Source organism: Eutrigla gurnardus (assembly GCF_963514095.1).
Source record: "Eutrigla gurnardus genome assembly, chromosome: 20".
In the NCBI taxonomy this organism is placed as follows: domain Eukaryota; kingdom Metazoa; phylum Chordata; class Actinopteri; order Perciformes; family Triglidae; genus Eutrigla; species Eutrigla gurnardus.
The window spans coordinates 14,458,535-14,483,746 of record NC_139931.1 but is presented as its reverse complement, the minus strand read 5'-3'; the positions used below and the strand labels follow the sequence as shown (position 1 = coordinate 14,483,746).

Below are 25,212 nucleotides of genomic sequence, written 5' to 3'. Positions count from 1 at the left end.
GTGTGTGTGTGTGTGTGTGTGTGTATGTGAGTGTGTGTGTGTGTGTGTGTGTCCGTTGTGGGTACACATGTGTTGCTCCCAGTGTAGATGTGTGGGTGTGTGACAATGAAAACGTTTCATAAGTAGGCGGATGATGTGACTGGTGTAGTTTGCTGCTGCCGCCAGTGGGTGGAGCAACAGAGCTCCTTTAGACTCCGTGAGAGATGAGAAACGCGCACACACACACACACACACACACACACACACACAGGCCACAGACCTGTAGGTTATTCAACATACTGTGTTATGCCTTTTTGTGTGATATTTATTCTGTATTGTAACTATGGCAGCCATGAAATGTGAACTAATTATAGATTAGAGGTGTTAGTAGGAAGAATAATGATTATAAATACAATAGCATTATGTATAATGTACGTGACGTATATGTGATATGCATACACTATACAGAAACAATGCAGAATTATGGAATATAAAATCAAATTTTAAAAGTAAGAAATATTATAATGATAAGATGGTAGTACCATTATTATTTAAATAAATAATATATTTCAATGTAAAATGAAATAGTGTATAGACTGGCGTCCTGTCCAGGGTGTACCCTGCCTTCGCCCAATGACAGCCGGGATTGGCTCCAGCCCCCCCGTGACCCTAAATACAGGATAAGCGGTAGAAAATGGATGGATGGATGGATGAAATAGTGTTACTTGTACAGGGTGCATGTGTATTTTTGTAAAGTGCTTATTACAATGTGCAACATTAAAGTCAAATACGTGGTGACACTGAAGGATTTATGATTTAAAGATGTCAAAATGTTCACATAATAAAAAAAAAAGAGCACCTACATGGTACATGATCACATTTAAAGCTGCTCTAATCAATATTTTTACATCACGAAATTAGCTTAAACGTTGCAGGAAACAAATAACCACTAACCAGTCCATATCATGCTGTCAAACAAAAGGCACAAACGTAAATTAAGAAATAGGGTTAGTGCGATAGTGATATTGCACTAACGATCATCAGGTGGGCAGACAGGTGACTGAACGAATGCTGATGCTGCTCCATGAATGTCGATGTTGCCTGTTACCCCCAAGTAACCAAAACATCAGTGAACCAACTTTAAGGTTTATTGAGCTGTAAATAAGTTGACCAAATCTAAAAGTGAGCCCATTTCCTACGATTCATCACAGGAGTCCACTCTGCAGCTGTTTGCTGCCTCAGAGATCAAAGAAGCTGCACAAGGTGCTAAGAAAGAGGAAGGAGGGCTATTCAGACTCCTGGACGCAGTAACAGTGTTCATTCATGAGGACAGGATGTGATGTCACAGGCCCTCGCTGAGAGGCAGGAAAAGGTATTTTTAGTGGCATCCTGATCAAGTTTCCCTACAGTCAGACTTGAAAGGGACAATCAGCCCCCGCAATCAATTCAAGCACACGCACATGCGCACACACACACACACACACACACACACACACACACACACACACACACGTGCACACACACACACACACAAACACACACACACACACACACACACACACACACAGCAGTGTCATGCATGCATGACCTTGAAAATACAATCAGTGTCTCATTTCTTCTCCCACAGAAATCTGTGTGTCTGCTATGGGGGATGGGAAGTGGAAAATGAGATGATGTGACAGTTGCACACATAGCTGACCATCATGCTATGGCAGACATACACACACACACACACACACACACACGTGCACACACACACACAGGACACTAACCACCATGCAGTTTCACGCCCACTGGCTCACTGCTCTGTTTCTCTTGACTGACCTATATAATTCTGTCGGTTGCAGACATCATGGACACACACACACACACACCCATACACACACACACACACACACACACACACACACACACACACACACACACACACACACACACACACACACACCCACACACAGCTACACACTCAGAATCACACACACTTCATAATGTGTAAAACAGAGGGAGAAGCTATGAAGTTGCGCTGCTGATCTTGGCTCAACTGCTTTGCTGTCGCCATGACAATAAGGGGGTGGAGGAGCTGGAGGCACCCCCAAAGCACACACACTCTCACACACACACACGCACACACACACACACACACACACACACACACACACACACACACACACACACACACACACATGCTAACCTTTGACCCTACGGCTGTGTGGAGAATGGAGGTGCAGCAGAGGAGGGGAGTGTGTGGTGTTCCCCAGTGGCTCCAGCTTCCAGCTCTTTGTTGGTGGAGAGGAGGCCCTTGGTAAGGCTGCAGCTGTGCACCACACACACACACACACACACACACACACACACACACACACACACACACACACACACACACATTCCTCAGTGATTGCAAGAGACACCAGCACACACAGCTCCCTCAATCATACAGCATTGTTTCCCTGCACATTGGAATAAGCCCTTGAGTCACTGTTCCATAAAAGCTGTTTCTGCATCTGTCTACAAAAACCCAGTAACATCTCTGTAACATTCCCTATATTGCTCAAGTGTACTACTTCGCTGTCTTTACAGACATGTTTCATTGTGATTCTATAATAGAATCGTTTTTTTAAACTCAAACCTACAAATAAATCATCTCTTAGTCAGATTTAGAGAAGCCTGCAGAGTCTGCTTTGTTTCTGTTGTTTCTGAGGAAACATGACCCTAACAAACAGAAGAAGAAGATAGAGAGAGAGTTGTGAGTCTCAGGACATCATGAAAATGATCAATACAATCAATAGAAAGGCCAGCTGTAATCAGGGATAAGTGCAAAAAGTGTCGGCTCATCTCCCCTCCCCTCACCGGCAAACATCTCATTAGGGATTTCTGAGCAGTGATGGGACACTGAGAAATAATTACAATTTCATGCTTTCATGAAAATTAGAGATTTGCATCATGCCTGAAACAGCGTCCCATGACTTACTGGGACAGATTATGACATGATGAAAGACATCACGATGAAACACTATCAGCCAGCGGATGCCCACACTTGCTTCCATTTAGTCAGTCGATGGTGCCAGTAAAATGTAGGTTAATGCAGGAGAGGTGGCACATGTTTGTCATAATCATTCTGTACCGCCTCCCTGAACCAGCCGAAGCTCCCGCAGGCTCAATCTGAACACATCAGTTTAAATTCCGATCGGTTGACCCATTATGAGACATGTTGACCAGCAAGGACACTGTGGACACATTTGCATGCACATGCTCAGCATCGTCAGACAATACTTCCTGACTGACGGGATGATATAGACACAGATCCCACTCGGGACTCTCTTCCCTAAATTCACATCATCCACTGTTCCTCTACTCCACTTCCTTAGCTGATGTTTCCACTTTATTGTCTCTTTTACAAATGCATCTCTGTTACACATCAGTCCAGTTTGTGAGTCATGACTAAAGACTGTAATAACATCCATACAGCTGCAGGCAAATCCAACAAATGAGGAAATTAAGGCTATTAAATTAATCAGATTCAGACTTCTTCTAAAATAAGAAAGAAAAAAAAAAACCTGGACTTTCCATTCCAATAAAAAAAAATCTCTTAATCTGGATGTTGGTTGGCCGATACTTTCCAGACACATCTGGAAGGATGTTTCCTGATTGGTGGACATTGTAATGCAGCGGTAGAAAAGATGCTCTGATTGGCTGCGGCTGAGAGGTGTGTTTTAGACGAGGATGCTGATTGGTCAGCTTTGTGTCTTCTGACGCAGTACTGCAGTGCTGCGGCGTCTGCAGGTGTTGTGAGTGTGTCAGTGTGTCAGTGTGTGCTCGCGTGTGTGTGCTTGTTGCAGCAGACGGCCTGCCCTTCATCAATCGACAGATTTGAGGCTGGTCTCCATAGCAACCCCCCTCAAAGCTGGGCTTGTGAACAAAGATAGCTTCCCTCCCCTCTTCCTTTTGACCAGCAATGTGTGACTCCTGTGGCGAGCTCTCTCCAGAGGCTTGTGTTTCTGTATGTATGTGTGTGTGTGTGTGTAATGCATAATCAGTGAGACTGTGTATGTGTGTGTGTGTGTGTGTGTGCGTGTGTGTGTAATGCATAATCAGAGAGACTGTTTATGTGTGTGTGTGTGTGTGCGTGCGTGTGTGTGTAATGCATAATCAGAGAGACTGTGTATGTGTGTGTGTGTGTAATGCATAATCAGAGAGACTGTGTATGTGTGTGTGTGTGTGATGCATAATCATAGAGGCTGTGTATGTGTATGTGTATGTGTGTGTGTGTGTGTTCATGTGTGTCTGGATGAGGTTTGGTGTAATCACCAGTCACTGCTAATGTATTTTATATCAGGGTTTTTTAAAGAGATGCATAATCACAGAATGTGTGTGTGTGTGTGTGTGTGTGTGTGTGTGTGCCATGATACACACATTAAAGCACAAATTTTACATTTGCAACAATGGAGGTACCCATCTGGTGGGAAAGATAGACGAAGAGTGAGGAGATATGTACTACACGTGCATGTGCACACACACACACACACACACACACACACACACACACACAATCTTGAGCTTTCCCCAGTAAAGACAGTTAAGCTATGATGCACAGCCCATAAAACATAGGGGGGCTGCTCAGCTATTAAAGGAGCAGTTTTAAACATTCAGAGCATGAATATAGCTGCAAACAACTGTCTGCTATGTAAAGATGTAGTAGAGGAATGGCTTCCTGAGCAGAGGATCAACTGGATCCCCCCTGTGTGTTGTTATCCGAGCTTCTCTGCACTTTGTTGACCTAGTGTGGCTTTTAGTGCATGTCCATGCATGTGAGCGCGCCCTACTGGCTAGCTCTGTACTGCTGTCACATGGCGACTACAGCTGATAACACTGTCCCAACTGACAGCACTGTTGGGGAAGCGTAGCACCCTCCCTCCCAGTTAACACTGTTAGCGCTGTGAGCACTATTAGCTGTTGCCATGTTGAGAGCCACTGAGAGGCAGTAAATATGCTCCCAATCCCGTATCTTGCCCCTTTTTACAGGGCTTGTACAGACCTCAGTACTAACCTGAAGGGAACAGCAGAGCGTACCATTAAACTGAAGGCACCAAGTGTTCAACATCTGACTGCATAAAGTGGGTGGATACACCAATTCCAGCTCAAAAGTATGAGGCTTAAGAAAAACCAGCTGCTACGTGTTTTCCCCATGAAGACATCGGTCTCTCTTCCTGAACACCTGTTACTTTAGAGACACGAGATATATCCCCAAATGGATGTGAACCAGTTGGAAGCTCCACTTCATTGTGATGATGACTTTGGTAATGAGGATGGCGTTTCCTGACCAGCAGAAGACCTGACAGTGAGGCTTCAGTGAGTGTTGAATGCTAATCTCCCAACACACCTGAATCAATTATTTATCTGAATCACCTTCATTTGCGCTGCACAGGACGATGAGAGGGGTCTGCACTTTGCCGAGAAAGCTTATTGATGTCGATGCGCTGTGCCAGACGCTGTCAATAAATTACACGTAGCAGGAACGGTATGCAGTCGTCGTGCATAGGTCTGCTGCGGAGGCCTGATGGCTGTCTTAATGGATGAAGCTGGAAGTAAGCAGAGCAGCATGAAGACAGATAGGGAACAGTTGTGTCAAGAAGAAATGTACAGCCGGCGTCCACCTGTCAACGTAACATTTTATCCCTCAGATGCTAACTGGGTTTGCCTGACACCAGCTGTCCCAGCAGTACAAAAACACATCTTAAAGTTCAGGAAGCAAAATCAGGGATCCAAAGGCTGTTTGTGTTGACTGAAATGGTTGAAACTTTGAAGAAAAAGATCCACAAATTAGAGAGCCAAGCACGAAACAGGAATTTGCTGCTCAGTTTGAACTCATAGACCAGCCTTCGGGCAGATCTTTGTACTGTATTCTCTTTTTAATTCTATTTTTCTATTCAGTATATTAGAAACAAATATTGCACAACAGGAACAAGCAAAAATGTATCAGAATAAGTCTGGTGATTTCATTACGGCGTGATTCTGGAACAGAAATGACATTGAAATGTGATTTGTTTGAAGATGTTCTGTCTGAAGATTGGATTTACCCCGACTGCAGGAGAGAAAGAGACATTACCATTGATTAGATTACATCTCAGGGTCAGATTACTTTCCCATCGCAAACCCACCAGCATGCTGGGAGGCTAAAGAGACACGCTGAAGTATTTCGATGCACACTGTTTATTTACGTGAAGAGGCCAATTACTTCGGCTTCATTTCCCCGTTGATCTCAAATAGAGCAGAGAAGCAATATAATGCAATAAATCTTCTCCGATCAAACACTAGTAAAGTGACAATCCCATTCAAAACATAATAATAATAAAATGATGATCCCTTTGTATACCAAAGGTCAAAGGTCAGAGAGCTGGTAAGGATTCAGTGTTTGGCTCGAGGACATCAGCCCTGATCCTAGATCTGCTTAAGAGACTTCCTCTGCATGATTGATGTGTGCGTTGTAGCGGAGGCTCACTCTCCTCCATGTTGGAAAGAGTAACAACACTCATGTCATTTCACTGGGAGAGCATTGATGTATGAACTAGCTACTTCCTCTTTGACCGCTGTGTGTGTGTTTGGATCATAAGAGACATACTAAGTGAGCAGCTGATATGATGACCCCCCCCCCCCCCCACCAACGCCTTTTTGCACACGCACTGAGAAGAAGCCAGCGTGATCTGTTTGGCCTCTTTGTTTATGGAGCCGGGCCTTTCCTGCCCTCTGATGTGTGTGCTGGAGCCATGAATGGAGCTCTGTGTGAGGACGTCCTCATGATTCAAATGCTGAGTCCATCTGATCAGTGTGTCCATCAGAGAGAGAGAGAGAGAGAGAGAGAGAGAGAGAGAGAGAGAGATGGTGACATTATTATTTTATCAGTTGCTGGAACACAAATTCCCTCATGTGAAAGTTCGTATATTCTCCTTTTTCTTCTTACTTTGTTTTTAGAGTTTAGAGCTCAAGCTGATTATTTTCTCTGCGCTAATTTGATGAACATTAAGAAATACAGACTACGAAGAGACGAGTGGTGACGCAGATTAAAAGCGACATAATCAGCAGAATAAGAATCGGATCCCCGTCGATTTCTGTCCATCTGAGGGGCGTGGTCATCAGCGCAACGTCACTGATGGTTATATAGGCTGCAGCTGTGGCGGCGGGCTCGCGCTGCTGAGACAGGCAGAGCACTGAGGACCGCTGGCGCGCGCTCACAGACTCCCTCTCAGCCACACGCACACACACACACGCACTCGCTCCCCAAACAAAGAGAAGCACGCGAGGCAGCACAGCATCCCACCCTTTCAGCCGCGAGCTCACTAGCAGAACCGCCCCCCCCTCCCCATCCCTCTCATACAGAACCGGTCCGGTCCGAGGCTCGAGAGCGCAGAACCGACAATGACAACCAACGGCGCGACTAACGGAACCAGCGACATGCTGCAGATCCAGTTCGGGCTCATCAACTGCGGGAACAAATACCTAACGGCAGAGACGTTCGGCTTCAAAATCAACGCCTCCGCCTCGAGCATGAAGAAGAAGCAGATCTGGACTCTGGAGCAGAGCGCCGACGACTCCAGCGGCAACGTGTTCCACCTCAAGTCACATCTGGGCCGGTACATCGCCGCCGATAAGGACGGGAACGTCACCGGAGAGAGCGAGACCCCCGGCCCGGAGTGCCGCTTCGTCATCACCGCTCACGATGACGGCCGATGGTCCCTGCAGTCCGAGCCGCACGGGCGCTACCTGGGCGGCACCGAGGACCGGATCATCTGCTTCGCCCAGACCGCCTCGGTGGCGGAGAAATGGAGCGTGCACATCGCCATGCACCCGCAGGTGAACATCTTCAGCATGACGCGCAAGCGGTACGCGCACCTGAGCGGCAAGGTGGACGAGATCGCCATCGACCGGGATGTCCCGTGGGGGGTGGACTCCATGATCACGCTGGTGTTCCGCGAGCAGCGCTACCACCTGCAGACCTCCGACAACCGCTTCCTGAGGAACGACGGCGCGCTGGTCGCCGCCACGGACAAGAGCACGGGCTACACGCTGGAGTTCCGCTCCGGCAAGGTGGCGTTCAGGGACTGTAGCGGCAGGTACCTCGCTCCCTCTGGGCCCTCGGGGACTATGAAGTCCGGCAAGAGCATGCGCATGGGCAAGGACGAGCTGTTCGTGCTGGAGCAGAGTCACCCGCAGGTCGTCCTCACCGCAGCCAACGAGAGGAACGTCTCCACCCGACAAGGTGTGTGTGTGAGAGACATAGCGTGTGTGTGTGTGTGTGACATAGTGTGAGCTTGCGAGTGTGTGTGTGTGTGTGTGTGTGTGTGTGACATAGTGTGAGCTTGTGAGTGTGTTGGTGTCTCATCCTCTGGTAGAGGAAGGGTTAAAGTGATGGAATGTCGAAATGCATCCCCCCTGCAGCCCCCACACACACACACACACTCACACACACCCCCTAAAGGGTAGGATATGGGGCATGCTAATGACCTACATTGGGCCTGTAACTGTATTTACACATGCTTATTTGATCAGTCCACATCCTTGTACCATTATCTCCTTCAAACTGAAAACCGTCTGTACGTTGACACGCAGGGGAAACGGAGACACACAGAGAATATTGCCCAGCAGTTAGCTGTGAGTGTTCTCAGTTTTACAGATAACTGACATGAAAAGAGTGCTAACAAAGAAGTGCCTCATGAACACGCATCATGTGTGTCGTCATTCAAATGTCAAACAGCCTTAAAATGGCAGAAAGCAGGACGGCTCTGCAGGCAGAGGAAAGATGAAAGTATAAAGTCTGAAACAGCAAAATGTTACAAAAATCACAATCTTTTAATCCAGATGTTCTATGAGAACAGATACTTGGCACGTCAAAATCCTACAGACTGCAAATTTATTGTGTTTCTATAGTGAAGCATTTCACCTCGCTCCCGCTGTTGTTCTATTAGCCAGAAAGGGATTTAAGATCCTCATTAACAGCAGAACTTCTATTCTCAGTGTTTTCCTCACTCTTCATATAGTTCACATATTAACTTCCTTTTTTCTCATTAGACCAGCGTTTGTGTGCGAGCTAATTTTGTCCACGTGTGTCAGGATTTCAGCTGTGAGGGTGGGCACGGAAAGGAGCTTCCTTCCTTTTCTTCCCTCCTAACTTTTTCCATCTCTTTCCTGCCATCACCTGCTTTCACCCCCTCGCTCACTTTGCCTCCCTTCCTCCCCCCCTTTTTTTGTTTTACATCTCTTTCATCATTTCCTTGCGTCTTCTTCTCTACCCATCCTCCCTTCACTTCTCCTCCTCGTCCCCTCCCCCCACTCCATCAGGCCTGGCTGGCTGCTTCTGTGTGTCTGAGGTCATTATCGGTAGTCTCCGTCATGTTGAAGATTTTAAAACAATCAGAAGCGTTTAAATGGAAGCCTTTTTGAGACATCACAGGAAAAAGAATTTGCTTGCGAAAGCAGAGAGACTGTGGTTGTGACTGTCTGCTGTAATGAATGATAGGAATATATAACTGATGCTCTCTAAATCTATATTTAGTGGCTGGTCAGAGGAGCACGCTGGTGAGAATACTGTGTGGTTTAGTGGTTTTACTTTCCCTTCTCAGAAAGTATGATGAGTCTTTTATTTATCCTGTCTCTGTCACACCCCGAGCCTGTTTCTTCTGCCTCTCTGCTTTCTTCACTTGAAGGGATATTTAGCCACTTTTCTGGGTCCCAGACACAAAATGGAGGCCAGTTTTGAAGGCGGAGGTTGAATAACGGGTGTCGCGCCATGAAAACGTTATAAACGCTGGCTATATTTTTAAACGGATCCCAGTTGGAATTAGACGACGACGTCCTCTGTAATGAGAGCATGAATTGCACTTTAATAATGCCAGGGTGAAAAATGTGATTGCTGTCTGCGAGACGTTTTGCCAAATCAGATTATGTCTTAAATGCCACGGCAACATCCTGCTCAAACAAGCGCAAGAGTGTAATGCGAGGAAATGTGTTGTCGGGGCTGCAACTAACCATTTTTTAATTAACATAATGAAATACAAGAATGTTTGATAATTCATTTTCTGTCTATGGACTAAATTGATGAATGGACGAATTGTTCCAGCTCTGAAAACTTTGCTCATAGAATGGCCAAAAACAAGCTTGCGAATAGGATTTTCATGTCATTCTAAACCCCCCATTATTTGACTCACTGAACTAGTTTTCATGTCCCTGCAGTCACCGTACAGGAAAATTACAGCACCGACGACTTGAGATATCAGCACCGACGACTTGAGATATCAGAACTGGTATCAAGTCATTTGTGTTCATGTGAAGCCATGTCGTCCTGCGTTGTCTGCCAACCTTCAGCTCAAATCTGTCCAAAACGAGCAGGACGTCTGAATCTTTTAGGGAGAGAAAGTTCAACCGTCCCAGCAACGGGATCATTGTGATGTGGATTAAATGTTGAGTGGAATTAAACCGACTCCAGATGTTTTGTCAAACCGACAGCTGCCAATAGCTCCTCTCTGCAGCAACTATTTGCCTGGCAGACCTCAGCCAAGATGGCAACCGGAGCTGGCTGGCTTTCATTAGCAGCCGAAGCTAACATGAGCGAGCTCAAGTGGGTCAGTCCCAAAGCTGCTTTGCCCAATGAAATGTTGATTTTTGTGACAAAGTTCAAGTCCAGTTGATACGTCCTTGCGTTAGACGAGGCTGTCAGAAATGTTGTTCCTATTTATGTTTGCAGGCGCCTCTTCCTTAAAGCAAACATGTTACTGTTTTTCCTCATTCAATCATCATAACCCACTGGAGGAGGAGGAAATACTTTTTGGCCGTTAACTGCGATGCTGCCAGCAACCTTTGAACTCCTTAAGTGTTGTTTATTTCTGTCACATCTATCCTCATTGCTTCTTTACTTTCTGGTTTACTAATAACTTTAATCAGCCAACATGTTCACATTACTTTTAATTTAAAATAAAGCCTATTAAATAATTCAGGCTTATTGGAGCATGGCGTCTTGTCATCTAGGGAGAGACTCTGGCAAATATTAGGTGCACATTACAGCAGGCCATTAATCTGACTGCTGTTGTTTGTTTCCGGACCACGACATCTACGCTGCTCATTTCTGGGACATGGATGATCATAAATTCCCTGAGAGGCTGTTAAAGGACCCTCATATGGCCTGAGACACAATTATCAGTCAGTTAGCATGAGCTAAATGGCTTTTTAAGTGGCCGGTTCTACCCTTAAACCATGGTGCGAGGGTGAGTGAAGCCCGAGAGCTGAACTAAATCTGATGAGAGGCCGTCACATCCTGTTGGCTACTGGTGTGACCGCCGAGTGCCGACTGGTGGTTCTCTCTGCTTCTGGATGCCGAGAAGCGCTGAAACGTTGAGAATGTAATCCTGTCGTCGGTTTTATATTCGTATATCTGGAATGTGATAAGTGTTGGACCGGGCAGTTTTATGCAAATATTCCACTTTTGATGATCTGGTAATAATGCCTCTAACTCACCACCTGGCTATTGACTGAAAACTGGATTAACAACATTTGGTATGAATGTATGAGGTCCCCACAAGTCTCATTGAAAACATGACTTAAGCAACATAAAACTATTTATTTCATGACTCATGGTCATATGTATAAAAAAAATGGTTCAAGATTTAGGGAGACAGACTTAATCGCTTTCCTGTTAGAGGGAAAAGACTTTCACATCCATGCCGTTGATATAAATCTGCCACCAGTTAGCTTAATTTAGCGTAGCATTAAGAGTGGATCTGGCCTTGCTACAATAACTAGTGTGCAGCACTATATCTTCTCCAGGAACAGTCACTTTTCCAGGATGATGGTTGTTTTGGTCTTTAGTTGATGAAGATATCTGTAGTGGATTAGTCATATTTTTAGGCTTTTTCATGCTGAATGACTAATTACCAAGTAACAAATAAGCACATCGGATATACACAAGATTTAAAGTTATGCTTTGTGGAGGAACTCTGTTTGACAGATTGACAAAATTGTGTTCAGTGTTAGTCAATGAAGAATTTCTTTAAGGACGGTTCTACCAGGAAGATGCTGAACCTGGCCAAGAAATAGTCCCACTCATAACTTCCCAGAAACCACAGATTGTCCAGGGTTCCTGGAGCGGAGTTAGGGCCAAGTTTTTATGCTGCGCTAAGCAGGGTTCCAAGTCAATTGGTGTCAGGTTGCCATTGGCAACCATTTTGAGAAATTTGCAACAAATTCTTGCCATTTGATTGCAGATAGTTTATTTAGACATTGCTGTTACAGTCAAAACCAGACCTGGACACCCCAATACTGCGTTTGAGTGTTTACTCACATGGGCACAGGCATTTGTTTTAAAAAAGCGAATGAGCTCACTTCCAAAATGTCAAACTATTTAACTGACTGTTGCAAGTCATAGTTGAAGTAAACTTGCTCAGATTACTAATGGAACCCTGCTCCAAGTTTATAAGTTTTGCAGCCTCAAAAATGATGAAAGAAATCAGGCTTTGAATAGGATATTGTGGTGTGCCACGTGCATGCGTGTGCAGAGACAGAAACTGAAGCTCCATGTTGTGTCTGGCCATGATTCAGCCCTGACACCCTGAATGTTTCCTTCACCCTCCCGCTGGCAGGAAATGAGAGACACAGCCCCGACCTTGGCTGGGGTGTGTTCATCCTGCAGGGTACAGGGTGATGGTTTGCTCAGTCTAACACACACACACACACACACACACACACACGCACACACACACGATCCATGCATCCTTGATAATGTTCACTGGCTGCGACAGGGTGTGCATGCTGTCGCTTTAATGTGTTTATAGACCCTCAGTATGTTTGTGTGTTTTCAGACTGTGTGTGTGTTTGTGTGCGCCTGCCTGCCTGCCAGGGGAGCTGCCTCAGGTCGACTGCAGATTTATAGGTTGGACTTCAGCTGATCTCCACAATAATCCCTGTAACTCGCAGTCGAACACAGAATGAGGTTGAAATCAATTTACCAAAGATTTGGAGCATCCCCGGGCACAATGCTGGATCTCGTCTGTCTGACCCCGTTTTTTTTTTTTTTTTTTGCATTTGTAAGAGGAAGTGGGAGTATTGTTGTGGTGCATGTTCGGTTTGTCTGTACTGTAAGAGCAGCTGTGGTACAGTATTCGGCGTGTAGGCTGGCTGTGTGTGTGTGTGTGTTTGGATCAGAACAAAGGCCGATGATCTGTCTCCCCGTTTGTCCCCCCAGCTGGTCGCCTCCTCAGTCAGGCCTCCTGAACAATAGGACACACACACACACACACACACACACACACACACACACACACACACACACACACACACTGCACTTGATACAATCGCGTGTGTTCACAGCAGGCCTCCGGTAGTGGCTCGCAGTAACCGGGGCCAACAATCTGTGCCTGCCGCCATCAGGCTGAATGTGGTGGGCGGGGTGGACGGAAAGATAGAGGGGTTGTTTTTCTTTGGTGTGTGTGTGTGTGTGTGTGTGTGTGTGTGTGTGTGTGTGTGTGTGTGTGTGTGTGTGTGTGTGTGTGTGTGTGTGTGTGTGTGTGTGTGTGTGTGTGTGTGTGTGTGTGTGTGTGTGTGTGTGTGTGTGTGTGTGTGTGTGTGTGTGTGTGTGTGTGTGTCATAGTCTGTTGGGGTGGATTCTGGATGTGTGGTCACTTCTTTTGATGTGGTTTTCAGAAGAGGGATGGAGTGTGTGCAAGTGACCCTCATCTCTCTCTCACACACACACACACACACACACACACACACACACACACACACTCTAACCCTGAGAGGCAGCATCGGCCGGTCTCTGGGTCATGGCTAAGGCTTGACAGGCCTCAGGGTGACTGTTTTGTCTCTCTATTTTCACTTTGTGTGCTCCCAGTTTTGTGTGTGTGTGTGTGTGTGTGTCACAAAGCCTCTGACTGTAGAGAAAAGAGATAAACACTTCCTTCTATTTACAGAAAGCCTATAGTCAAATATCCCAAAGCCTTCAAAACATGAAGGAAAACATGTTTCGTTTTCTATGTGAACCTTGTTGCACTTTTCTGGATTGTTTTAGACTGAAGTTCACACAGCTGGTGCTCTCATTCAGTATCATTCAAGCTTAGTTTCATGCCAGAAATATGAGTATTGACAAATGAATCTTGTACAAATTAAGCAGAAAAACGACTCTTGTAATTGCTGTATGCTAGTTTAGTTGAGCATAAAGATTAAAAAAAGGTAACAATCCACTGGTGTCACTATTCACAATATTATCACAATAAACATCAAATATGCTTAAAAAATGGCATGTAAACATGCTTGTGTCACTTTACATTTTGTAACAAATGTTTTATTTGATCACAGATATGAGACATCCTTTTTAGTGAAAAGCAATAAAATAATCTACACTCAGCATCAATGAAAACTTAACACTTACAATACCACTCTAGTTTTAGCTCAAAGTTTAGTATTTGTATTTACTACTCATACTTGAGTAGTAATGAGCCAAACAAGTGAAATCTGGGTGGTTGTTTTGCCATTGACCTACGGTCACACCTGACTGCACTTGCTTTGTAATTAGAGCAATGTCGTTGTGCTCGTTGTGTTTGCTGCCAATCCTGTGAGTTTTTGGGATTGGTTCTTGTTCTCTATAAAAAGCCATGTTGAAAAAATGACTTTTCATTGTCCTGGATGCCATTATGCCTCGCCTATCAGAGAACGACCGACATCGAGCTTTGGGTCTGTTGGAGGGTGGACTGTCGATTCGACAGGTGGCCCATAGAATGGGTTGTTCTTCACCCACAATAATGAACTTGAGACGCCGGTTCAACGAAACCCAGTCTGTGAGGGATAGAGCACGTCCTGGACGCGAAAGAGTGACGACTGAGGCCGACGACCGTTACATTGTGATGCAGCACCTGCGGGACAGGTTCCAGACAGCTGCCCAGACGGCTGCAGAGACTCCAGGCAGGCACCAACCACGCATCAGTACCAGTACTGTACGTCGGCGCCTGCATTCTGCCAACTTAGCGGCCAGAAGACCCAATATTGGACCTGTCTTGACCAATGAACGTCGCCAGAATCGTGTGGAATGGGCTCGGCGCCACCTACCCTGGACTCAGGCACACTGGCGTGGAGTCCTCTTCTCTGATGAGTCCAGATTCTGTCAGTACAGGAGCGACGGACGTCAGCGGGTGTGGCGCCGCCCTGGGGAGAGGTATGCACAGTGTTTCGTGCGTCAGCGCGATCGATGGGGTGGTGTGGGTGTTATGGTGTGGGCTGGCATCTCTGCCAACCATAAAACCCCACTGGTCATCATTAATGGCAACCTCACTGCCAGACGTTACATTGACGAGGTGCTGGAGACAACGTGTGTGCCGTTCATCAGGAATCATCCTGAGATCAGCATTCTGCAGCAGGATAACGCCCGCCCGCATGCTGCACGTGTCACCACAGCGTATCTTGAGCAACAGAACATCGATGTGCTGGACTGGCCACCATACTCGCCGGATCTCTCACCCATTGAGCACCTCTGGGACCAGCTGGGACGACGTGTCTCTCGACGTGTGCCTCCACCCAGGAATCGCCAGGAACTGGTGGCTGCGTTGCACCAGGAATGGGCAAACATACTCCAGGACAATGTTGGACGTCTTATAGACGTTGTGTGGCCTGTCTTGATGCTAATGGCGGTAACACGAGATATTGAAATTTCAGGAATTTGGAAATTGGGCATGTCATTGTTAAATGTCAATAAAATTATGAAATAGTGTACTTTTTGTTGCTTTCTTTCAAAACTCATCAGTAAAATATCCATACTAACCGAATATAAAAGTTCAAGTACCTACATCAAAAGGATCCGACCACACATAACAAAATACCAGTGTTAAGTTTTCATTGATGCTGAGTGTAAAATAAGACTATCATGAATCAAAGTCCTGCATAAAGGATTAATGATAAAATTTTCATTTTTGATTAGTGTATTTTTAAATCGGGCTATATTTTTCACTTCTCTACTATGATAGTGAGCTCGGCAGCTTTTTCCAATTCACTCATCACCACATTAAGGCTTATCCCGATAATGGAAATCCACCACGATCAACTAATTGTGTTATTTATTGCGATAACATCCTTTATCATCCCATCCCTACTTGCCAGTCAGGTCTTACCCTCCTGTAAAAACCCTGAATTTTTGTAGTTATGTTCGTAATTTTTTGATTAACTACTGCACTTGGATTTTGAATTATTATATATTATATACAAATTCAGTGTTTTTGTTAAAGGTTCCTCTAATGGCGATATTTATTTAGACTGTAGAACTGTATTTTGCTTGTGTGCAAGATATAAAGTTATTGCTGACTTTGTGCTGTTGATGATCATAATAAACTGCGAACATCTAAAAATAGATCCTCTTAAATAATTGTTCAGGTATTGCATAATGAATTGAACCTCACAGATAATCTTTCTTAGCATTTTGGAATAAATAATGAATGTTGTAGCTGAGTCAGTAATCCCGCTGTGAGTTGGTGGGGAGAAGCCTCCAGCAGATGCTCACAGTAATAAGTGGGCTCTCTGGTGCTACTGTACGGAGTGAATGTTTGGGGCGAGCAGGAAGCAGCGAGGATTAAAGGAGAGCTCAGTGATGTGACTGATGATCCCGGTGGCAGCATTTTCCCTCCTCTGCTCCTAATGTGTTCCTCTAAACCCTCCATGTCTGTTGCAGCTAAACTTGCATTTCATCTGGTTTCAACGCCCCCTCCGCACCATGTGGTTCCCATTATCGTCACTTATATTTTCCTTCTCGGTCGTGTGTGTGTGCGTGTGTGATTGTGTGTGTGTGGCGTTCGTTCGTGTGCATCCCCACATATTTCTGCAGAAACTCAATCTGAGGCCAAAGAGTTGACATTAGCGACATACATTTGAAACTGAGAGTCCTTTTTTTGTAACGTAAAAATCCAAAATACATCTGAAGAAGACAAATTCTCTTCCCATCAGCTGAAAGATATAACCAGAGAACCTTCTACCAGTTTAGACACACGTGATGGCATTGTTGAGCCTCAACAACGTTTCTAATGTAATCCGTATGACCGCTGCAGTCGGCTGTGAGGCTGGAAGAGAAGAATAAATGAGATGAAGTGGGGGAGGGCGTCGCACATGAAAAGGGAGACGGATGGGGAACACATGAGAGCTCTGGTTTGTTTTCTCAAACACATCTTTCTTTCTCCGTCTGTCTCGCTCTGCACACATTTACACAGCAGTCCAGCAGACAGTCCAGCTCGCTCTCTCTATTCAGCCCTCTGGCTGTAGGTCCGTCCACGCCGAGACCTCGTCATATACAAAAGCACGCATTGTGCTGCATGAAGAGAGAGAGAGAGAGTGACTGTTTGTGTGTGACTGTTTGTGTGTGTGTGAGACAGGAGTGGTGCACTGGATGGTCGCGCACGTCTTCATACTATAGTTGACTCATGTTTGTTGACCTCTTTGTTGCTCTTAAGTGCTTCAGTTGGATTTTTAATGGGGTCTGGTGTTTGTACACATGTAGTCGTGTATGTGTACACACACACACACACACACACACACACACACTGGCCTTTTTGACTACAGATGTACTAGCTAAAGCTAAAGCTGAAAACTCATGATATTTTGTTAAATTCACCAGTTTTTTCCCTGTAAAATCATTAATTATGCCTGTCATTTTTCCTCATCAATTGCTTCTTGTAGCAGTCCAATCCATCCATATACTCAATTTACAGTGATTTTGAAAGAAAGAAAGCAGCTAATCCTCATATTTGAGGAGCTGGAGTCAGAGAATATTTTGTCAGGCAATGCCAGTCTGTCAGTGAGTCTACCAGATTGAAATTCTCAACTGTTGAATGGATTGCCGCGATATTTTGTACAGATATTATTGAGATATTACTTTGCCTCAAGAGCATCAAAGAGCCACTAGCATGACTGCACGTGTTGTTGCTTAATAAATAATCTAAACAACCGATTATCCAAGTGGTTTTAGATTAGTTTTCTGTTGATGGATTAGATTAACTGTTTCAACTGCTGCGGTTTATATACATGGGAGAAGATTATTATGGGCTTTTTCTGTGTTTAGTGACTGTGGACCATGATGACTAATCCTTTGAACTGTACTGGGGTCTGTCTGGACTGGGACATATGTGTGTGTTTGCAGCTGTGTGAAATCCTTCACTAATCCAAGCTCGTCTGATGTTGCTCATTTGCCGCGTCTGATCCTGACTGGGTGTGTGTGTGTGTGTGTGTGTGTGTGTGTGTGTGTATGTGCACATCTGGACTGTTAATGGTCATCCTCTGCCTCTATTTACAGCCCACACATGTGCCTTGAACTAATGACTGACCCACTAGCCTGTATTTTAGCTTAACCCTACTCCCAACTGTCTGACCCCACCCAGGTATGGACCTGTCAGCCAATCAGGACGAGGAGGGCGACCAGGAAGTGTTCCAGGTGGAGATTTGTCGCGAGAATCGGAAGTGTGCGTTCCGGACCGCTGCTGGGAAATACTGGACCCTGACTGCGAACGGCGGCCTGCAGTGCACCGCCTCCACCAAGTACGTGTCACACTCTTACGCCTCTTTTTCTCTACAAGTCACCACAACCACACCAGTGTGTCCGCTCACTAGCCTCTCAGAGGCAGTGATTGAGAGTAAGAACCTGATACTGGTCCGTCACAGTCTGTAGTCCCCCTCCCCAGTAATGTAATGTGAGGTGTGTGTGTACTGAGTGAACTCATCTCATTGCTGTACCAAGTTGTGGGGGATTAAGTGCATTTGTGTGCACACTCAACCTGTAGAGGGTAATTTTATTTTATGTGCGTTGGCTTGGCCCAGCCAGAGTGCTGGCTGTTAACCCCTGACCTTTCACCCTTCACCCTATGCTCCTGTACGATTTCCCTTACGAGGCCCCAAACTAATTCAGGAGGAGAAGTTAAGACTTTTCCTGGCATCTTTGAGTACGGAGTAGAGCACTTCACTCCTCTTAATCATTGGTTAAAAAATACCTTTTATTTGGAAAATCTGAGTGTTTTTATAGACAAGCTGCAGATGTAGAGTCATGTACAGGAGTGATACAGCACACAACACAAGTCTGATCCAGTATGAGACTGGCCAGGGAAACATTTGAGTTAACACCCCTCCATTTTTCATGATAAGACAGGGCAGAGGCCGTCATCGACAACGCTGCAGAGCGTTCTGCAGGAAGTCCACCAAATTCCTCCATCACATACTTAACATCCAACTCTCCACACAGATTAGACCACAAACATCTTTTCTTCCACCGTGTCCTCATTCTGTGGTCTGAGGAAACATTTTGGAGAATGTTTCAGAGCTTCTCTAATAAAAGAATAGCTGGAGGCAGAATGTGGCAGCTGTACGGGAATATAAAACCCAGCTCTGTGCCAAGGGTTTACAAGCTGCTTGATTCAACTTAACCAACGACTAAAAGTGAAGCACATCCCTGTACCTTGAGCCTACCTATCCATTTGCCCAACATTTATTAAATTTGGGATTAAACGGAACAGAAGAGCTAAATGTGCCTCGTTTTCTCTCATACCTTTACTTTCTCCCTGCAGGTCAGCTAACTGCTACTTTGACATCGAGTGGCGTGGGAAGAGGCTGACTCTCCGGGCAGCCAACGGGAAATACGTCGCCGCCAAGAAAAACGGCCAGCTAGCAGCCACCATCGACTCTGCCGGTTGGTGAGATTTGTCGATTCAGCCGTTTAGACAATGACTAAATAACTGATTTACTTTCCAGCAGTGATGGGGGATTTCACTAAAGTGCAGGAATTTAATCCTAGCTGGATGTGCCAGTTGTTTCTGGGCTCGAAAGGCTTCAGTACAGATTCTGCTTCGTAACAGCAGAATGTAGCCGTTTACTTTTGGGGATTAGCTGCGTTGCAGACTTTCTCTTTGTTCTTTTTTTTTTAAGTTCATGACGTATTTCTTCTTGAGTTCACATTTTGATTGGAAACATCGCGGTTATGCACACTCACTGAGGAACTTGAGCTGTGATACAAAACAGAGGTGAAGAATAACAAAGTCCATTTATTCCAGTACTTTACTCAAATACAACTTTTAGGTATTTGTACTAGAGTATTTCCATTTTATTCTACTATATACTTCACTCTATTTCAGGGGCAAATACTGTACTTTTTACTCCGTTTTTCTTTTCTGACAGCGATAGTTACTAGTTCTTAACAAAAAGCTTGTTCAAAGAAACTTTACCTCTCCAAACTTTTCAGATGGTTTCATTTTAATAATTGCTCAAATGATCCAGTATTTCACAAATCATGAAGACTACAGAAAAAGTAAAAAAAAGAAAAAGAGAGACGGCAGCAACAGCAGCAGCTCACCCAGATGTTGGGACCAGCTAATGTGAGGACTTTGCACAGAGTTAAGCCATCAGAGTAACTAGTGTCTTTGCTGTGAGACACAGGCATCGTGTCAGCAAGCAGATCGGCTGATGCTCCAGTTACAAAGCGGCCGTTGGGTGCTGACATTAGTGGATGAAAGCTGAAGTTTTCACTTTGCGCTGCAGTTTGTGATGACGGAGCGGTTGGCTACCACGGTGCTCTTTTTAGGGCACTTTTGAAGCCAAGTTGCTTTGCATACATTTTTTTTACGAGGTGTATGAAAACTCAGCACTCAAAGCTTAGTGAGCTGCAATATAATGCGCAAGTTAGTGTTTTACATATTATGGAGCTTTAAATATTTGAGCCAACGTTTTGTTAAATTGAATATATTTAAATGACTAATAAGCCGACGGTGTAATAAACTACATGACATCCTCTTGGTCTGTCTCCAGGTGAGTCCGAGGAGTTCCTCATGAAGCTGATTAACCGCCCGATTATCGTGCTGCGTGGGGAGCACGGCTTCATCGGCTGCAGGAAGGTGACTGGAACGCTGGACTCCAACCGCTCCACCTATGACTACTTCACCCTGGAGTTCAGAGACGGAGCCTACAGCCTGCAAGGTCAGTTTAGGCGTTAAGCTGTCAATGTTTGCTGCTGTGGGATGTAAACCTGCACATGTGGAGCGGCATCACACAGCCAGCAGAAAGGTATTGCTTGACAGAGCGTGTGGAGGGACGCAGGCATTAAAGGGATTAAATAATTTTCTCTTTAAGGGATTCTCATTATGGACTTAGGTTTGTGCCAAAAAGAGGGATTTTTAGATTACGTTATTCAAACAAAGCGATTTAAAGCCGATCCTTTTGTTACCCCCCTCCATTTTTTCTTCACACCCTTCCCCCCATCTTTCTGCCACATAACGCCCCCCACTGTAACACTCAATTCCCTCTGTTCTTGTCTCAAATCCGTCTGCTCTCCTCCTGCAGACTCCACGGGTAAATACTGGATGGTGGGTAATGAGCAGTCGGTGGTGAGCAGCAGCGACACTCCCGTCGACTTCTTCTTCGAGTTTTGCGACTACAACAAGCTGGCCATCCGCCACGCCGCCGAGAGCAAGTACCTGCGCGGCGACCACGCCGGCGTGCTGAAGGCCAACACTGACGACCTGGAGAGCGCCACGCTCTGGGAGTACTGAGGGAAGCGGGGGATGCTGTGATGCTGATGAATGAATGAGGTGTAGCAACGCAGCACAAACCTGTCCATACATCTACCTATCCACTTCCCCCACTCCCCTCCCCTCCCGTTCCTTATATTATATCCTGTACTTATGACTTTATATGTTGATGAACTTCACAGAGAGAACAGGAAGGATAGAAGAAGAAAGGAAGGAGACGGTGCCTCCCTTTCCTTCCGTTTATCCTTCCCGGCTTTTCTCAGCTCTGCTCTGCAGCGCCGACCTTTATCTGTTGCCATAGTTACTGTGGGGCTGTGCACTTTTTTCTGCTCCGATCTGGTTCGCTGCTCGACCTGTCACTCACTCCCTCCTCGCCTTACGATTGGGCCGTCCCTCTCCCAGAGCAGAGCAGAGTCATGTTCAAAGAGCCCCCACCTCTCTGAGTTAGACCCCCTCGTCTTTCTACTCGTCTCTATTGTCTGTGTGAGCAGCACATGGTGGCAGTATTTATGCTATCTGACCTGGTCTGCTCGTTCTGTTCCTACCTGATCTAATCGCCCAAAGCAGAACCTCCACCAGATAAAATCTGCTTCGGCTGCTTCCTCTTAGCTGGATATAAAAGATGGAGACGGGGTCCGTCTTTGTGCGGTTGCATTGTGTAGGAACAAGTCGGTCAGACCGGGCCGAGTATGTTTGTTTTCATGAGCAGGCCCCGCTGCCTCTGTGTGATGACTATGTGATATAACTGGAGTGGATCTGTTGTTGATAAAGATATGGAAGATGGTGTAACTGACGGGTCCGACCCCCATCCCCGATTCATCTCAAGTGTAAAATATTCAAATGTAAACCAGTTTCCCGTGTTTTTCTCTAGCTGTGTTCTCGTTGGACCAAACAGGATGTAGGAAGTAATAACACTTGATCCCCCCCCCCCCCTCCACACTCTAAATCTATTGTCCTGAGAACAGTGTAAAGAAATTAAAAATAGAAATGGTGCGGTCACGTACTGTATGTTTACTGCACTTACTTGTCTTACTGGAAGAAAACACTCCCTGTACACAGTTGGATTTCTTTTCTACATCCAAGGCACAGACATTATCATGGATACAGTAGGTAGCCATAGCAACGGGAGTGAAATGATATATAGACCCCTTTGGAAGCTGCTTTTTGAGTCCTTCAATCAAGCCTAGACCTCAGCCTTTATCTCGACCAAACCTTTTATACTGGATTTACACACAACTGATAAAACTGGAACCTGGTGCTACTAAACTCATGACATCTCTGCCCATGCACTTGAGAGCCTCGTCGTATATCCGAGGAGGCTTAAAGAGTCACTATAATAACCTACATCTGCTGCTTCTTTCGTTTTCATTTCTGTCTGGAGTATAATGGCATCCTTCACAATGAGATTTGACCAAATTATTTGTTTTTGTTGGATTTTTCTGTTCCCGACTCGTCAGTGAAGGTGGGGAAGGGATATGTTTGAAAAGAAAAAAGAAGCAGACTTTGAATTTGTCGTCTTATTTAACTGAAATGTCTGTTATGCAGTTGTGTAGCACAATGCACCCATGGGTCCTGCCCTCTTTTGGTTCTCTGCCCTTCTGCTTTCTCCATAACACATGAAGCAGCAGCAACAATGATTTCTGTCTGTTTTGACAATACAGCAAACATTATCTGAATTATTGGGCTCTTCCACGCATCATTATCACCCTCATCAAGTATGAAAATAAGAATGGTTGTAGCCCCGTGAAATGATACGTGATTGTAGCCAGCTCCTCACCAGTCCATCCAATTTTCTCCTGAAGTTTTGAGCAGTTTTGCAGGAAGGGTTGAGAATCTCAAGCGAATAAAAGGAGTGGTTGTCCTTGGAGAAACCCGCGTCTCCAAGGAAACTTAGACCAAGGCTTAGACAAACGGATGTGGAAGGGTAAACATGTGGTAATGACTGTGCCTTACTTTCGAGTTTTGGGCAGTAGGAAAATAAAAGATAAAAAAAAAAAGAAAAATCCACATCTTTGCTTTGTATGACTGGAACTTCTTTTTGTATTATTATTTTGTATAATTTTTTGATATTGTGGATTAACCTCTCTCGTGCCATTGGTTCACCTGAAATCCAACGACCAATAAACCTGGGATATGGAACGCTACACGTCTCTTTGGTTGTTTCTGTTTCTCATTGCGTGATGCCTGTCCTCCTCATTAAACTACCACAACCAACCTCAATCTGGTCTTCAGCTGAATTGTTCCTGTGAAACTAGAAATCTTAGAGGTCTTAAAATCCAGATTAAGTGCCTTCTGATTATTTTAGATCACAGCCCGTCATATTGTGCAAAAATCGAATTACTCTTTCACATCACGAGACAGCAATACGAAATGTGTGCTTATGTAAGCTAGTACTAACCCATGAGTCTCAGTCCTCTGTGGTTCCAGATCATGCTACATTTTAAGCCCGTCCACTTTCAGTGGTCCAATCAAATGCAAAAGATTTGATTTAAACCCCTCTTGTGACTTTACAAGGCTAAAATATGACGTTTCACTGGAGACCACTCACTGGGACATGAAATATGCACTACAGGAACTAAATCTAAAGCTACATGTCCCAGACAAAGTCAACATCCTCACTATAGTTAATTATCAGTGTACGAGACATTAAAAGAAAGACACATTGGTTTTGAATTGCAGTGTAGAGCTAGTAAGTTCTAGTATTACACAGTAACTACTCCTAAGGAAAAATGTTTGAAACGATTCAAACTTGGACGGGAAGACGGAGGTTAGGTTTATGTTTTACTGTTCCTATTTTCATGTTTAACGTTACATGAGACATATTAGCCGGGCCTGCTAATATTTGAAGCTTGCATTGGAGCTTCGGGAGTTGTGGGTAAAAGAAGAAACCTCCATTCAATATGTTTTCACCGCTTCAATGTGGACAAACTCAAAGCTCGACAAACCTCTGATTGCACAGTCACAGTTTGGTGAGGCATTAGTGAAATGTCAAATGAAAAATTACGTGTTTTATGCATTATTGTGCACATTTTCTTTCAACTATGTGACAAGAAGACCAAATTCTCATTTGTTCTTGCATGATGATTTTACACCAATGAATGTCATAGTTCAACCTGCATAGCTCCATAAATGTCGGCCTCTCACCCCGCGCATTTCTCATGTAATCACAGTGCTTCACACTTGGCCTCCTGCCAGTTTCTGACCACAGCGGCTCCATGTGCTGTCCCACTTACACACATGTATGTGGAAACACACAGTTTTTTTTCCTGACTCCTGAATAGAGCCTTTGTGCTGAAACATTTATTCTAGTGCAGATAAAGGGCAACCCCCCCTCCACACACACACACGGTGGTAATGTAATGATGGAGCCTCCAGAGCAGGTCTCTAATTCCCCCCTCCCAACACACACACACAGGCTTGCAGATCCCAGAGGAACACCCAACATGGCAAAACAAACACACCACCCCTCCACCTAATCTCCTCCCCTCTGCTGCCTCATGTCCCCTTCCCACCTAATCTTTCTCTCTCTCTTCCATCAATCACTCCATCTCTCATACTCTTTCTCCCTCTGCCTCCCTCTGTTAAAACATTTCTGCTGAAAAGATGAGTCACTCAAAATGTGACCCAGATCCCACATCCCAGAAATGGGTGCAGTGGTTTTGTGGGCTAAGTGTCAGGCTGTAGGCAGAGCCGGGCGGTTGGCTCGCTCTCAGAACAA

General features: G+C 45.1%; 2 protein-coding genes across 2 annotated transcripts in view; one reads left to right on the top strand and one right to left on the bottom strand.

Moving 5' to 3' along the window:
* smurf1 (SMAD specific E3 ubiquitin protein ligase 1) overlaps nt 1-25,212 on the bottom strand; it is a 75,583-nt gene that overhangs the window by 12,821 nt on the left and 37,550 nt on the right. The gene's annotated exons all lie outside the window — the stretch shown is intronic.
* On the top strand, nt 7,155-23,638 carry fscn1a (fascin actin-bundling protein 1a). The gene is made up of 5 exons (XM_084037382.1): nt 7,155-8,230; nt 18,366-18,522; nt 19,542-19,663; nt 20,776-20,943; nt 21,307-23,638. The coding sequence occupies exons 1-5, from the start codon at nt 7,390-7,392 to the stop codon at nt 21,513-21,515; spliced, it is 1,497 nt and encodes a 498-aa protein (XP_083893508.1). The 5' UTR covers nt 7,155-7,389; the 3' UTR covers nt 21,516-23,638.

Bases quoted from the DNA above. Each gene is read 5' to 3' on its own strand.
- fscn1a (XM_084037382.1), top strand. From the start codon at position 7,390: ATGACAACCAACGGCGCGACTAACGGAACCAGCGACATGCTGCAGATC. The intron at 19,664-20,775 runs GTTGGTGAGATT...GTCTGTCTCCAG, and splicing joins AGCCACCATCGACTCTGCCG to GTGAGTCCGAGGAGTTCCTC. The intron at 20,944-21,306 runs GTCAGTTTAGGC...CTCCTCCTGCAG, and splicing joins CGGAGCCTACAGCCTGCAAG to ACTCCACGGGTAAATACTGG.